The 16,847-nt window shown below is 40.3% G+C and overlaps 1 protein-coding gene across 2 annotated transcripts in view; it reads left to right on the top strand.

Moving 5' to 3' along the window:
* Window positions 1-16,847, top strand: part of IQUB (IQ motif and ubiquitin domain containing) — an 81,987-nt gene that overhangs the window by 34,528 nt on the left and 30,612 nt on the right. For both annotated transcript variants that reach the window (XM_005205644.5, NM_001206949.1), the window contains one exon: window positions 10,575-10,750. In XM_005205644.5, coding sequence (XP_005205701.1) covers window positions 10,575-10,750 — 176 coding nt within the window. The remainder of the gene's footprint in view (window positions 1-10,574; window positions 10,751-16,847) is intronic.

Below are 16,847 nucleotides of genomic sequence, written 5' to 3'. Positions count from 1 at the left end.
ATTACCAGTACCAAAAATTTCTAATGTAAAACTAGGAAGTAAAATATGCTTACTAATATCATTCAGTTTTTATTTGCTTTCCGGGAACATCCATATAATCCCATGAGGTAAATATTCTCAGTTATTATTTCCACAAGCAAGCAATTTTCATCTTTATTCATATACTGCCTTTTAGTATATAGATATTGTCAAATTTAAAAAATTTTTTGGTTAGTAAAACTACTCTTAAATGGTATACTCATCAATCATGGATTTTCTGGACTTTCATAACATAATTTAGTTCTTAAATTTACAACCCTTTTGCTGAATACAATTTAGCTTTTAAATTCACAAATAGACCAAGCTGTACAGTATCTGAATAATGTATTCCTGGTAAAGGACAGAATGGATTCTTATAAAGAGCATGACTGACAAATCTTTGACCTTAGCAGGATGATTTCAAATCGAAATTTGAGAGGAGGAAGAAATAATCTGACAAAACTGTAAATTGGATATCATGAAAGTTAGTGGTTATAACAGAAGAAGGCCACAAACAACACTTATGGCTTCAGATACTTAACCTTTCAATGCAGAGACTAGTGTTAAAAGTAAACCTAAAATTTTAATGAAAGGAAAGTGTAAATTCTAATTATGTAAGTTATATATAAATGTAATGTATTCTGAAATAACCCTGCAATGTAACAAGTGAGTAATAATCATGCTTGTAATGTAACAACTGAGAGTACATTTTACTTGATTGAATTATATGTAATAGAATGTAAGAGGAAGTAACCTTATGTCAAAGGATATTTACCCAAAGGAAGTCTTTAAACCTAAGGATGAAAAATGATAGGCTTTTGGGTAAAGGTAACTGAAATGAAAAGCAAAAATTCTGTTCCAGTGGAAGGATTTTATGGTCTGTCCAACGAGGGACAGGCAAAGAGAAATGTTCACTTCTTTTGAGAAGGCATTATGCCTTTCTCACTTTTGTATGTACCATCAAACCTTATATGGTTCCTTTCAGATAATAATTGTTCAAAAATTACTGTTGAGTATTTTGAATTGGCAAGGAAATGATAGCATTTTGGCAAGTATAATACCAGATCAGGGAACTAGGTTTTTGAAGTTCAGAGGAAAAATAAGTTTGACTCTATGGCCAGAGTGCAGTTCATGAGATTCTGAAGCTTCATCATTCTGACAATAAAGTAATAAATCATCTCTATGTAAATGAAAAGAATTGCATGTTAGCAGGGAGATTATATACTTTTAAAATTAGTTATTACAATAAATCAAAAGAATGTCTGGAGGTCCTAAAGATCTTACTAGAACCACTCCCATAATTTACATTTTAAGATAACAGGATTAGCCAGAAGGTTTTCAGGAAGAAGAAACTGTCCTCAAGCAGGATACATTGTTGGTATATAATCCTTCAGTTCAGTACAGTCTCTTAGTCAGGTCCGACTCTTTGCGACCCCATGAATCGCAGCGTGCCGGGCCTCCCTGTCCATCACCAACTCCCGGAGTTTACCAAAACTCATATCCATTGAGTCGGTAATACCATCCAGCCATCTCATCCGCTGTTGTCCCCTTCTCCTCCTGCCCCCAATCCCTCCCAGCATCAGAGTCTTTTCCAATGAGTCAACTCTTCGCTTCAGGTGGCCAAAGTATTGGAGTTTCAGCTTCAGCATCAGTCCTTCCAAAGAACACCCAGGACTGATCTCCTTTAGAATGGACTGGTTGGATATCCTTGCAGTCCAAGGGTCTCTCAAGAGTCTTCTCCAACACCACAGTTCAAAATCATCAATTCTTCAGCACTCAGCTTTCTTCACAGTCCAACTCTCACATCCATACATGACTACTGGAAAAACCATAGCCTTGACTAGATGGACCTTTGTTGGCAAAGTAATGTCTCTGCTTTTTAATATGCTATCTAGGTTGGTCATAACTTTCCTTCCAAGGAGTAAGTGTCTTTTAATTTCATGGCTGCAATCACCATATGCAGTGATTTTGGAGCCCCAAAAATAAAGTCTGACACTGTTTCCCCATCTATTTCCCATGAAGTGATGGAACCAGATGCCATGATCTTAGTTTTCCTAATGTTGAGCTTTATGCCAACTTTTTCACTCTCCTCTTTCACTTTCATCCAGAGGCTTTTTAGTTCTTCTTCACTTTCTGCCATAAGGGTGGTGTCATCTGCATATCTGAGCTTATTGATATGTCTCCCAGCAATCTTGATTCCAGCTTGTGCTTCTTCCAGCCCAGCGTTTCTCATGATGTACTCTGCATATCGGTTAAATTAGCAGGGTGACAATATACAGCCTTGACATACTCCTTTTCCTATTTGGAACAAGTCTGTTGTTCCATGTCCAGTTCTAAGTGTTGCTTCCTGACCTGCATATAGGTTTCTCAAAGGCAGGTCAGGTGGTCTGGTAGTCCCATCTCTTGAAGAATTTTCCACAGTTTGTTGTTATACACATGGTCAAAGGCTTTAGCATAGTCAATAAAGCAGAAATAGATATTTTTCTGGAACTCTCTTGCTTTTTTGATGATCCGGTGGATGGTGGCAATTTGATCTCTGGTTCCTCTGCCTTTTCTAAAACCGGCTTGAACATCTGGAAGTTCACGGTTCATGTATTCCTGAAGCCTGCTTAAGAATTTTGAGCATTACTTTACTAGCGTGTGAGATGAGTGCAATTGTGCGGTAGTTTGAGCATTCTATGACATTGCCTTTCTTTGGGATTGGAATGAAAACTGACCTTTTCCAGTGCTGTGGCCACTGCTGAGTTTTCCAAATTTGCTGGCATATTGACTGCAGCACTTTCACAGCATCATCTTTCAGGTTTTGAAATAGCTCAACTGGAATTCCATCACCTCCACCAGCTTTGTTCATATTGATGCTTTCTAAGGCCCACTTGACTTCACATTCCAGGATGTCTGGCTCTAGGTGAGTGATCACAGCATCATAATTATCTTGGTCATGAAGATTTTTTTGTACAATTTTGTGTATTCTTGCCACCTCTTCTTAATATATTCTGCTTCTGTTAGGTCCATATCATTTCTGTCCTTTATTGAGCCTATCTTTGCATGAAATGTTCCCTTGGAATCTCTAATTTTCTTGAAGAGATCTCTAGTCTTTCCCATTCTGTTGTTTTCCTCTATTTCTTTGCATTGATTGCTGAGGAAGGCTTTCTTATCTCTCCTTGCAATTCTTTGGAACTCTGCATTCAGATGCTTATATCTTTCCTTTTCTCCTTTGCTTTTCGCTTCTCTTCTTTTCACAGCTATTTGTAAGCCCTCCTCAGACAGCCATTTTTCTTTTTTGCATTTCTTTTCCATGGGGATGGTCTTGATCCCTGTCTCCTGTACAATGTCACGAACCTCCGTCTGTAGTTCATCAGGCACTCTATCTATCAGATCTAGTCCCTTAAATCTATTTCTCACTTCCACTGTATAATCATAAGGGATTTGATTTAGTCATATCTGAACCTACTTTGTTCATTTTAAGTCTGAATTTGGCAATAAGAAGTTCATGATCTGAGTCACAGTCAGCTCCTGGTCTTGTTTTTGCTGACTGTATAGTGCTTCTCCATCTTTGGCTGCAAAGAATATAATCAATCTGATATCTGTGTTAACCATCTGGTGATGTCCATGTGTAGAGTCTTCTCTTGTGTTGTTGGAAGAGAGTGTTTGCTATGACCAGTGCATTCTCTTGGCAAAACTCTGTTAGCCTTTGCCCTGCTTCATTCTGTACTCCAAGGCCAAATCTGCCGGTTACTCCAGGTGTTTCTTGACTTCCTACTTTTGCATTCCAGTCCCCTATAATAAAAAGGACATCTTTTTGGGCATTAGTTCTAAAAGGTCTTATAGGTCTTCATAGAACCATTCAACTTCAGCTTCTTCAGTGTTACTTGTTGGGGCATAGACTTGGAAAGTAAAAGTGAAGTAGCTTTGTCTGACTCTGCGACCCGTGGACTGTAGCCTACCAGGCTTGTCCGTCCATGGGATTCTCCAGGCAAGAATACTGGAGTGGGTTGCCATTTCCTTCTCCAGGGGATCTTCCCGACCCAGGGATCAAACCCACATCTCCCGCATCACAGCCAGACGCTTTAACCTCTGAGCCACTGGGGTGGGTAGCCTTTCCCTTCTCCATGGGATCTTCCCAACCCAGGGATCGAACCCAGGTCTCCCACATTGCAGGCGGAATCTTTACCAGCTGAGCCACCAGGGAGGCCCATAGGCTTGGATTACCGTGATATTGAATAGTGTACCTTGGAAACGAACAGAGATCATTCTGTTGTTTTTGAGATCGCATCCAAGTACTGCATTTTGGACTCTTTTGTTGACCATGATGGCTACTCCATTTCTTCTAAGGGATTCCTGGTCACAGTAGTAGATATAATGGTCATCTGAGTTAAATTCAACCATTCCAGTCCATTTTAGTTTGCGGATTCATAGAATGTCAGCGTTCACTCTTGCCATCTCCTGTTTGACCACTTCCAATTTGCCTTGATTCATGGACCTAATATTCATGGGCCTAACATGGACCTAACATATAATCCTTAGTACAGAGTTTAAACTGAGTTGTTTGTTGTGTAATCATCAGTTCAGAGTTTAAAGAAAAAAGTTTTATGTGACTAAGACTAAGGAATGTAGAGATTAAAAAAAAAGTTTGTCCTTTCCTCCTGCTTGTGAATTCCAGACCCCTATCTTCTCCTTGAGAACCCCAGACCCCTCTCTCCTTGGGGACCCCCAGACTTCTTATCAGCCTGGCTAGGAATTGAGTCTCTCACCATCCTCCCTATCCTAATACACAATGTTCAGGTGCCTGATTTAAATTTGTTCTGTGTTGTGCTTAGTTGCTCAGTCATGTCCAACTCTTTGAAACCCCATGGACTGTAGCCCACCAGGTACTTCTATCCATGGGATTCTCCAGGCAAGTATGCTGGAGTGGGTTGCCATGCCCTCCTCCAGGGGATCTTCCACATTGCAGGTGGATTCTTTATCATCTGAACCACTGGGGAAGCCCGATTTAAATTTGAGGCTTAATTATATAAAATCCCCCCAAACTGGCCTTACTGCAATTTTTATTTCATCCCATGCATTGTGATATGTAGTGTTTTTTTTTTTTTAAATTATCACCTTAGAATTCTCCAGGCAAGAATACTGAAATGGGTAGCCATCCCTTCTCCAGGGAATATTCCTGACCCAAGGATCCAACCTGGGTCTCCTGTTTTGTAGGCAGATTCTTTACCATCTAAGCCACCAGAGAAGCCCCTTTATTTCCAAAATGGTTGATAATCATACCTTTTTTGATTAAGTATTATTTTTGATAGAATTTATTACATTTCTAAGCAGATAGGAATGTATTTCTTTTTTAAACTTTGTTATTAATTGTAGTTGAATTGCACTGTGTCCAAAAAAATGCAGTCTTTGTCATTTCTGATTTGGGGGGGTTTATGTTTTCTTCCATTCCTACTCCTAGAATTTATTTCTTCTTGTTGTTCAGAGTCATGTCTGACTCTTTGTGACTCTTTGGACTGCAGCATACCAGGCTTACCTGTACTTCACTATCTCCTGGAGTTTGCTCAGACTCATATCCATTGTGTTGATGATGTCATCCAACCATCTCATCCTCTGTTGCCCCTTCTTCTCCTGACATCAGTCTTTTCCAGCATCAGGGTCTTTTCCAGTGAGTTGGCTCTTCACATCAGGTGGCCAAAGTATTGGAGCTTCAGCCATCAGTCCTTCCGGTGAATATTCAAGGTTGATTTTCTTTAAATTTAGTTAAATTTATAGAATTTATTTAAATTTGTATAAATGCTTCATAGAGCTTTGAAAATAAGATATACTTTCATCTTTGATGTTTAGAGCTTGATGTATATTAATTTCAACTTGTTAATCATACTGTGGCAATTTGATTTTTAACTCTTTGTTTGACTCTCATAGAGTAACTCATTTGTATTGTTTATATAAAATAAAATATACTCACCACAGTAGTGTTTATAACTGTTAGAAGTTTTGCTTTATATGGCTTGATGGGCTGTGATTTTCAGTATAAATATTCATGACATTCGTCATAAAATTGATGAAAGTCATACCTTTCATCATAAAATTATCTTCTACTCCAAGGTTTGAATATTTAGTCTTTTCCCTCCTATTTTCAAAATATTAATATAGCTGCATCTATTTTTTTTGTTGTTCATATTTATCATCCTTTTGTGCTTAAGCTTAGTCTTTGGCATCACTTTAAGTATACCTTTGGAAAATATTATGTCATTGGATTTTTAAAAAAATATAACATTTTATTGTCAGCAAAAATTGAGCCATTTCATATTTTTAAATGTAATCATTATGCCTGATTTTGCTTCTCTCATCTTGCTTTATGCATTTTGTTTCTAATTTTTTGGTCTTTTTCTGCACAAACATTTATGATTGTTAATATTTTCTGCAATGATTTGAAATGTAAGCATTCTTTTTTTATTCCTTCTTAAAGTTTGTCAAAGATGTTCTTAAAAGAGGTAAACTATCAGATGGATTTATAGCCCACCCTTTTCTCTAGTTCTGAGTCCTTGAATTAAGGTTTACTACCTTCTGCTAGAGCGTTCACTTTCTGAGATGAGACAGCAGCTGTTTGAGGGACGACACTTGTGCCTCCTTGAGTGTCTTCCAGTGGTAGCTGCAACTATGTCTTAAAGAACTTGCCTGAAAGTTTCTACCACATGGATCACACCTCTCTCTGATTTGTAGTATTGCTTCCAGTCTCTCCTTCTCCTCCCCCTATTTCATATTTCTTGTATCATTTCTAGAAGAACGTAGGAGAGGGCAGCTAGCAGCCTGTATACAAACCTTCATCTTGTCAGAAACTTGGCATGTCATATATTAAAAAGTAACTAGACCTGGATGGGACATGAAATTATGTCAAATTATATACAGTTTAATAAAGGGAAGTGTTTTTATCTGGACAAGAGAAAATCTAAGTGGACTGTGACAGTTATCTTTGGTGCCATGTCGTGCAGAGTAGACTGACTATGTTTTGCCTCACAGGCTAGGACCAGGACCAGGGTGAGCTAGGTCTCCTCCGCACTGCTAGGAGGAGAATCCATCTTAAATGGGGACGAGTGTTGAACTGTTTAACTTCTAAGGTTCTTTCCAACGCTGCTTTTCCTTTAATGTAAGTTTGACATTTTTTGCAATGTTGGATATAAAACAGTTTTCTTCCCCAAATTTAGCATATATAAGAAATGAATGTAGTGCTTGTTAAAATAAGTATATCTGAGCCCAGAAATTTTGATTTGTTTAAGTTTGGGGTAGGCTCTAGTACTCTGTATTTTCTCGGGTTAATTTTAAGAATATAGCATAATCTTTAGGTAAATTAAGTTTATAAAAATGCTATTCTTTGGCATTTTATGATTTGCTTTTAGAGTGTATTTCATGTAACACATTCTTTTTTAAAATTTTTTGGAGTATAATTGATTCACAATGTTGTGTGAAAGTGGCTCAGTCATGTCTGAGTGGGTAGCCTTTCCCTTCTCCAGGGGATTTTCCCAACTCAGGGATCAAACCCAGGTCTCTCACATTGCAGGCGGATTCTTTACCAGCTGAGCCACAAGGGAGGCCCAAGAATACTGGCGTGGGTAGCCTCTCCCTTCTCCAGGGGACCTTCCCAACCCAGGAATTGAACCAGGGTCTCCTGCATTGCAGGCAGATTCTTTACCAACTGAGCTATCAGGGAAGCAATGCTGTGTGAGTTTCAGGTATACAGCAAAGTGATTTATACACACACACACACACACATATATATATATTCTTTTTCAGATTCTTTTCCCCTATAGGTTATTATAGAGTACTGAGTTCAATTACCTCTGCTATGCAGTAGGTCCTTGTTGATTATCTATTTTATATATTGTAGTGTGCAACACATTCTTTGTTGATAATAATCAATACTTTGTAGTGTGCGACATATTTTTTATTGATAGTAACCATCATTATGCACAAAGCTGGTGGAGGTTATGGAATTGTAGTTGAGTCATTTTAAATTCGAAAAGATGATGCTGTTAAAGTGCTGCACTCAATATGCCAGCAAATTTGGAAAACTGAGCAGTGGCCACAGGACTAGAAAAGGTCAGTTTTCATTCCAATCCCAAAGAAGGGCAATGCCAAGCAATGTTCAAACTACTTTACAATTGCACTCTTTTCACATGCTAGCAAGGTAATGCTCAAAATCCTTCAAGCTAGGCTTCAACAGCATGTGCACCAAGAACTTCCCGATGTATAAGCTGGATTTAGACAAGGCAGAGGAACCAGAGATCAAATTGCCAACGTCCACTGGATCATAAAGAAAGCAAGAGAATTCCAGAAAAACAGCTACTTCTGCTTCACTGCCTAAGCTAAAGACTTTAAATGTGTGGATCATAACAAGCTGTGGAAAATACTTAAAGAGATGGGAATACCACACCACCTTACCTGCCTCCTGAGAAACCTGTATGCGGGTCAAGAAACAACAGTTAGAACCAGACGTGGAACAACAGACTGGTTCCAAACTGGGAACGGAGTATGTCAAGGCTGTATATTGTCACCCTACTAATTTAACTTCTGTGAAGAGTACATCACGTGAAATGCTGGGCTGGATGAAGCACAAGCTGGAATTAAGATTGCGGGGAGAAATATTAATAACCTCAGATATTCAGATGACACCATCCTTTGGCAGAAAGCAAAAAGGAACTAAAGAGCCTCTTGATGAAGATGAAAGAGGAGAGTGAAGAAGCTCGCTTAAAACTCAACATTCAGAAAACTAAGATCATGGCATTTGGTCCCATCACTTCATGGCAAATAGATGGGGAAACGATGGAAACAGTGAGAGACTTTATTTTTGGGGGCTCCAAAATCACTGCAGATGGTGACTGCAGCCATGAAATTAAAAGACGCTTGCTCCTTGGAAGAAAAGCTATGACAAACCTAGACAGTGTGTTAAAATGTAGAGACATCATTTTGCCAACCAAGTATAGTCAAAGCTATAGTTTTTCCATTAGTCATGTATGGATATGAGAGGTGGACCATAAAGAAGCAGAATGCTGAAGAATTGATGCCTTTGAACTGTGGTATTGGAGAATACTCTTGGAGTCCCTTGGACTGCTAGGAGATCAAACCAGTCAATCCTAAGGGAAATCAACTCTGAATATTCATTGGAAGGACATGCTGAAGCTGAAGCTCCAATACTTTGGTCACCTGATGTGAAGAGCTGACTCATTTGAAAAGATCCTGATGCTGGGAAAGATTGCAGGTGGGAGGAGAAGGGGACGACAGAGGATGAGATGACTGGATGGTATCACCACCAACTCCATGAACATGAGTTTGAGCAAACTCTGGGAGATGGTGAAGGACAGGGAATCCTGGCATGCTGCAGTCCATGTGGTTGCAAAAAATTGTACTCAACTGAGGGACTGGATAACAACAACAACACTTGGTGGTGTCCAACACTAAGTCGTGTCCAACTCTTGTGTCCGCATGAACTGTAACCCACCAGGGTCTCTGTCCATGGGATCTCCCAGGCAAGAATACTGCGGTGTGTTGCCATTTCCTTCTCCAGGAGGTCTTTCTAACCCAGGGATCAAACCCTGCTTTGCAGGTTTGCTTTTTACTGAGTGAGCCACCAGAGAAGTCCTCAAACCCGCACTTTAAAATGTCGTAAATATTATTTTAACTTAATTCATTGGTTTGAGTTAAGTGTAAATGTAATTATTTTATAACATTTGCTGATACAATTAGGATTTTGTGAAGAGATGGAAAATGGTACTAAAAGTGCTAGTAATGAAGAAAACAGTTGAAGTCAACAATTCTACATAAAACTGTCAATTTGGGTACTGGCAGAAGCAGACACCAGGATGGAGTTTGAAGTAAAGATAAAGGGAAGAGAGAGCAGGGAAAGATAGAGAGTCTTCAGATTGAGATAGGAGTTGACACCTGTGAAAGTTGAGAGAGGGAACGAAAAAGGATGCGGGATGGAGATCCTCAGACAGACAGAACTCTGAGGCAATCTGAGCCAGCAGGTGGTCAGCTCTGATATAATAACTGGCCGCGGAAGATGCCACTCTTGGGCAGCCATGGCCAGGCCCTTCTCCCGTGCTTCTTCCTTTTTTGACTGACAGCTTAGTGAGAAGAGTGTGGTCTCTGCTCCAACATGGTTGCAGATCTGAAATGCTGTAGCTGGTACTGTCAGCCACCTGGCCTCTTAGCTACAGTCACTCTCTTAGAGGGAAGCTGAGCAGGACACGTTCATGGCTGCTTTAAATCCAGGCCGTATTTTTCCCAATACTGGGGGTGTGTGTATGCTTACCTGGAGGCATAATTTGACATCATCTGTACTGATGTCTTATGACTTGTGTTTGCTTGACTCTGTTTTTATTGCTGTGTCTCAGCTTCCATTTCATCCTGTTTTTTCATGTATCAAGTGTACAGTATGAGTGATGCTATTCATGTATAATTTTATTTAAATTGATATAAAAATAAAATACTGCTTGTGAGGATGTGATAGTAAAAAATGCTCTGTAAAGATGTGGGTGTTTAAAAACTCAGAGTCTTTCATGTTATTCCTCTAGTCTGGCGGCAAGAAGAACTCACACGCATTAACCAGTTTTTCACTGGAGCTGAAAGGAAAGCTGCTTTGTGTGAACTTCTGGAAAAAGAGACGCAGATAATTGCTTCCATTGGGAGACATAGATATATCACTTACACAGAGAACCAGGAAGCAGAGATACAAAGTTTTTTGGATAAGGTTAGTGAAGTAACATTATTTAAATATGAATGTGTCCTGAGTTTAAAAATATAGACAAATGAACTAAAGAAGACAATTACATTGTAAGAATTCTCATGAGTTTTGTTTAGTATTTTTGGTGACATAATTTTTGAAATTTTGTATAGTTTTGAAATTATTGAAATTTTGTATAATTTTTCTTCTTTTCTTACACAGCTTTAGATTTTCACTGCAGCCTAGAATAATGATTGATAAGTAACATGAAATTAACATGTTCTTAACAAAAGAGCTTTGGCCGTGAAGGAGAACATGGAGACACCATCTGTGTGACTCTGTTCATTTAGACTTAGGCTGCCTACAGAAATTAGGTGAATTGCACACCCCACTGAAATCTAGACCATAGCAGTCATCTGGGACCGTATGGATCCGCGGTGCCCATAGTAAGCAACCTGGGCAAAGAGCTATGGGTTAGTGCTTCTGCTTTTGCTTATCAGGTCATTAACTGACTGAAATTTTCTAACCAAAAGGATATGTGATTATTGAAAACCATGAAAACATACAATTAAAGGAAAAACTAAAGTAATTACCCTTTTGTGGTAAAACTGCCTGTTTGATATTGGATAGCCTGTTTCCATAGTGACCAATTTCCTTTTATAAACTTGATCTCTCCAAACAATTAAAAGCCTATCCAGCCACAAGAAGAAAAGGGATGGAGTTCTTTAAAATATTTGCTGGTAATGATTCTAATAGTTATGCGATTCTTGTTATTTGAGAACATTTATTTTTTAAAACCATAATTTTTGATATTATAAATGCCTCCTACTCATCTTGTATGCTCTCCTGTTTGATCTCAGTTTTTCTTGTGGCTTTAACTCCTACCTGCATCCCGGAGCTCCCTACAGTTTCAGGCCAGAACTCTCTTCAGTTAAGTTCAGTTCAGTTGCTCAGTTGTGTCCGACTCTTTGTGACCCTATGAATCACAGCACACCAGGCCTCCCTGTCCGTCACCAACTCCCGGAGTTCACTCAGACTCAAGTCCATCGAGTCAGTGATGCCATCCAGCCATCTCATCCTCTGTCGTCCCCTTCTCCTCCTGCCCCCAATCCCTCCCAGCATCAGGGTCTTTTCCAATGAGTCAACTCTTCACATGAGGTAGCCAAAGTATTGGAGTTTCAGCTTTAGCATCAGTTCTTCCAGTGAACACCCAGGACTGATCTCTTTTAGGATGGACCGGTTGGATCTCCTTGCAGTCCATTGAACTCTCAAGAGTCTTCTCCAACACCACAGTTCCAAAGCATCAATTCTTCGGCACTCAGCTTTCTTCATAGTCCAACTCTAACATCCATACATGACCACTGGAAAAACCATAGCCTTGACTAGATGGACCTTTGTTGGCAAAGTAATGTCTCTGCTTTTGAATATGTATCTAAGTTGGTCATAACTTTCCTTCCAAGGAGTAAGTGTCCTTTTTAGGAGCTTGCAAATCATGTACTAAATTGCCTACTCTCTTGCTCCTTGGATGTCCCACAGTACAACTCAAGCTGACATGTCAACCCCTACTTCATCTCGTCTTACCATTCCTTGTCCCCTCACCTCCAAACTGAGGCTCCTATTCTGTAGCACTCACATAGTTTATCTCCATGAATGTTTCATCATGCACTTAAGTTGCTTCAGGCAGAAACCTGGGCATTATTCTTGATGTCCTACTTAGCCACCATCCTCTCTGTTCTATTAGTTTAATCACTGCCTCAATTCTTTACTTCTTCCTTACAAACTGCATACCACTGCCTACAGGGAGGTGGCTCTGCCATGACACATTGAGGACCTTGCATGTCTTCAAATAGGCCATGTAGGCAGAGACTTGAATCACAGCTAATGTGAGTCTTAGTGGAATGCCTTGTGCTCCTCTGGAACTCTAGAAGGTGGGAAGCTTCTGAGATGTTATGGAGCACCTCGGCTTTCCTGCTTCCCTCTCTCTCCCTAGGAGGCTGTCATGAGAAGGTCTCACCTTGGCTGTGAGAGCTGGACACTGATTTAATTGGATCTGGGTTTTCTTCCCATCTGGATTCCTTTATGTCCCCAAATGAGGCTTTCAACATCCAGGTTCACTTCTTAATTCCCTCCCCGATCCTCCATATTGCTGCCATAGGGACCTCATCCCACACAGCTCTCCCCTGCCCTCCAGGAACAAGGACTTTTATAATCCATTCTTGGCACACTTGACCCATCCCATCATCCCTGCTCACGCACCACAGCCAGACTGTTCCAGTTACACTCAGTTGCACATTCACGAAAAAACTGCGTGCTCTCAGTGCTTTTGCTTCTTCTATGGGCTCTGCATGTAGCATCCTTTCCTTCCTTCCTCAGTAACCAGCTACTCACCCTTCAAAACAAGCTCAGATACCACTTCTTCCAAAAAAGACTACTGACCCTCCTCCTTTAGCCTGTACTGTATACCTTCATGGGCTTCCCCAGTGGCGCTAGTGGTGACAAATCCATCTGCCAATGCAGCAGACATAAGAGACACATGTTCTGTCCTGGGGGTTGGGAAGATGCCCTGGAGAAGGAAATGACAACCCACTCCAGTATTCTTGCCTGGAGAATCCCATGGACAGAGGAGCCTGGCAGGCTACAACCATAGAGTTGCAAAGAGTCAGGTATGACTGAAGCGACTTAGCACACTTGCATGCATATACCTTCATAAGACTTGGTTTCACTTCTGTCTTAGTGCATAGTGGTCAGTTTTATCGTCAGGATTATGTCTGAATCCTCCTGGATCTGAGCTTCTTAAGGCAAGAGCTATCTTTATCTCCATATCCTCATATCCTTGCTCAGTGCTCATCACAGAGTATCAATAAGTGCTTGTGGAGGAAGGTAGGGAGGAAAAATAAGGAACAGAAATAATCCTTTTGTAATTTTATATTTCAGGTACTATAAGAAAATACACAATGTAGATGCTATCGTTTCAAATGCTTAAATATCTTCATTCTAGAAACGATGAATCCTACTGTATGGAAGCCATAATATTCACACTTCTGCTGAGTCATATTTTGAACTAAACATAATTCCTTTTGGCACGTTGCTTTTGTTGAAACCAACTTCATCACTGGGCACTGTGTTCCTTATGTATCTGATTGTTAACTGTAAGAAGACAGCATGAAACCAGGGCTCAAGAAGGAGCTGGAGGCCTCTGAAGTGCCAGTGGACTGGGAAGAGGGTGACACTTACCTGCCTTGTTTAAGACTGACCCTTGTGCAGGATTTCCTGCTTGTGCTTTATCTGCTGCTTTGTTTCCTTTCAGTTCAGTTCAGTTCAGTCACTCAGTCATGTCTGACTCTTTGCGACCCCATGAATCACAGCACACCAGGCCTCCCTGTCCATCACCAACTCCTGGAGTTTACTCAAACTCATGTCCATCGAGTCGGTGATGCCATCCAGCCATCTCATCCTCTGTCGTCCCCTTCTCCTCCTGCCCCTAATCCTTCCCAGCATCAGGGTCTTCCAATGAGTCAACCCTTCACATGAGGTGGCCAAAGTATTGGAGTTTCAGCTTTAGCATCAGTCCTTCCAATGAACACCCAGGACTTATCTCCTTTAGGATGGACTGGTTGGATCTCCTTGCAGTCCAAGGGACTCCCAAGAGTCTTCTCCAACACCACAGTTCAAAAGCATCAATTCTTCGGCGCTCAGCCTTCTTCACAGTTCAACTCTCACATCCATACATGACCACTGGAAAAACCATAGCCTTGACTAGACGAAACTTTGTTGGCAAAGTAATGTCTCTGCTTTTGAATATGCTATCTAGGTTGGTCATAACTTTCCTTCCAAGGAGTAAGTGTCTTTTAATTTCATGGCTGCACTCACCATCTGCAGTGATTTTGGAGCCCCCCAAAATAAAGTCTGACACTGTTTCCACTGTTTCCCCATCTATTTCCCATGAAGTGATGGGACCAGATGCCATGATCTTCGTTTTCTGAATGTTGAGCTTTAAGCCAACTTTTTCACTCTCCTCTTTCACTTTCATCAAGAGGCTTTTGAGTTTCTCTTCACTTTCTGCCATAAGGGTGGTGTCATCTGCATATCTGAGGTTATTGATGTTTCTCCCGGCAATCTTGATTCCAGCTTGTGCTTCCTCCAACCCAGCATTTCTCATGAAGTACTCTGCATAGAAGTTAAATAAGCAGAGTGACAGTATACAGCCTTGACATACTCCTTTTCCTATTTGGAACCAGTCTGTCGTTCCATGTCCAGTTCTACCTGTTGCTTCCTGACCTGCATATAGGTTTCTCAAGAGGCAGGTCAGGTGGTGTGGTATTCCCATCTCTTTCAGAATTTTCCACAGTTGATAGTGATCCACACAGTCAAAGGCTTTGGCATAGTCAATAAAGCGGAAATAGATGTTTTTCTGGAACTCTCTTGCTTTTTCAATGATCCAGCAGATGTTGGCACTTTGATCTCTGGTTCCTCTGCCTTTTCTAAAGCCAGCTTCAACATCTGGAAGTTCACGGTTCACATATTGCTGAAGCCTGGCTTGGAGAATTTTGAGCATTACTTTACTGGCATATGAGATGAGTGCAATTGTACGGTAGTTTGAGCATTCTTTGGCATTGCCTTTCTTTGGGACTGGAATGAAAACTGACCTTTTCCAGTCCTGTGGCCACTGCTGAGTTTTCCAAATGTGCTGGTATATTGAGTGCAGCACTTTCACAGCATCATCTTTCAGGATTTGGAATAGCTCAACTGGAATTCCATCACCTCCACTAGCTTTGTTCGTAGTGATGCTTTCTAAGGCCCACTTGACTTCACATTCCAGGATGTCTGGCTCTAGGTGAGTGATCACACCATCATGATTATCTGGGTCATGAAGATCTTATTTGTACAATTCTTCTGTGTATTCTTGCCACCTCTTCTTAGTATCGTCTGCTTCTGTTAGGTCCATAGCATTTCTGTCCTTTATCGAGCCCATCTTTGCATGAAATGTTCCCTTGGCATCTCTAATTTTCTTGAAGAGATCTCTAGTCTTTCCCATTTTGTTGTTTTCCTCTATTTCTTTGCATTGATTGCTGAGGAAGGCTTTCTTATCTCTCCTTGCTATTCTTTGGAACTCTGCATTCAAATGGGAATATCTTTCCTTTTCTCCTTTGCTTTTCGCTTCTCTTCTTTTCACAGCTATTTGTAAGGCCTCCTCAGATAGCCATTTTGCTTTTTTGCATTTCTTTTCCATGGGGATGGTCTTGATCCCTGTCTCCTGTACAATGTCATGAACCTCTGTCCATAGTTCATCAGGCACTCTGTCTATCAGATCTAGTCCCTTAAATCTATTTCTCACTTCCACTGTATTATCATAAGGGATTTGATTTAGGTCATACCTGAATGGTGTAGTGGTTTTCCCTACTTTCTTCAATTTAAGTCTGAATTTGGCAACAAGGAGTTCATGATCTGAGCTTCTGGAGCCAGTTGATGATGGTTACTCCTGTTGTCAAGTATAGCTAAGAAATTCTTTAAATTTCTCCCAAAAAAATGAGATGGGGCCATTTTGTTCATGAGAATTCCTGTGAAGAAGAAGTTATTTTGTTGTCGTTTGTTTTGTTTTGTTTTTTTGTTTGGTAAGTATGTTGATTAGTTTAGGCGTAACATCTGAGACCCTCAATGATCCTGAGTGTAGGAAGAATTGCCAGATAATTGTGCCAGAAACATGCAGGTCTTTGAGTGTTGCTGGAGAGATAGGAAGGGGAGAACACAGTTAGAAGTCAGTGGGGCACAGTGTGCCTACTGTAATTTCATTAATTATATCACTAACAGAAGTATTTAGTGCAAGAGGATTCTTTTTTTTTTTTTAATGTAAGAGGAAAAGGAACAAGAGAAATGACTAGGCCTTAACATCCAGACTGATTCAGGGCAACACACAAAGGTGCAAGATCAGAAGATTGCAAAAAGGATTAAAAAGTTGGCCACAAGAACTTGTAGAAATCACAAAAAAGGTTTTTTGTGGGTTGGAGGTTTTAGAATTGGGGTCCTGAACCTACGGTTACCCCAGCTGATAAACCACTTAATCTCACCAATCTCCAGGCTAAGACTCAGAAGAAATGGATGTTTTAGCTGATACAAGAGAATTTTG

This window comes from Bos taurus, chromosome 4 (assembly GCF_002263795.3).
Source record: "Bos taurus isolate L1 Dominette 01449 registration number 42190680 breed Hereford chromosome 4, ARS-UCD2.0, whole genome shotgun sequence".
Taxonomy (NCBI): domain Eukaryota; kingdom Metazoa; phylum Chordata; class Mammalia; order Artiodactyla; family Bovidae; genus Bos; species Bos taurus.
Note: the sequence above shows the minus strand (reverse complement) of the source record. Positions and strands in the feature narration are given on the sequence as shown.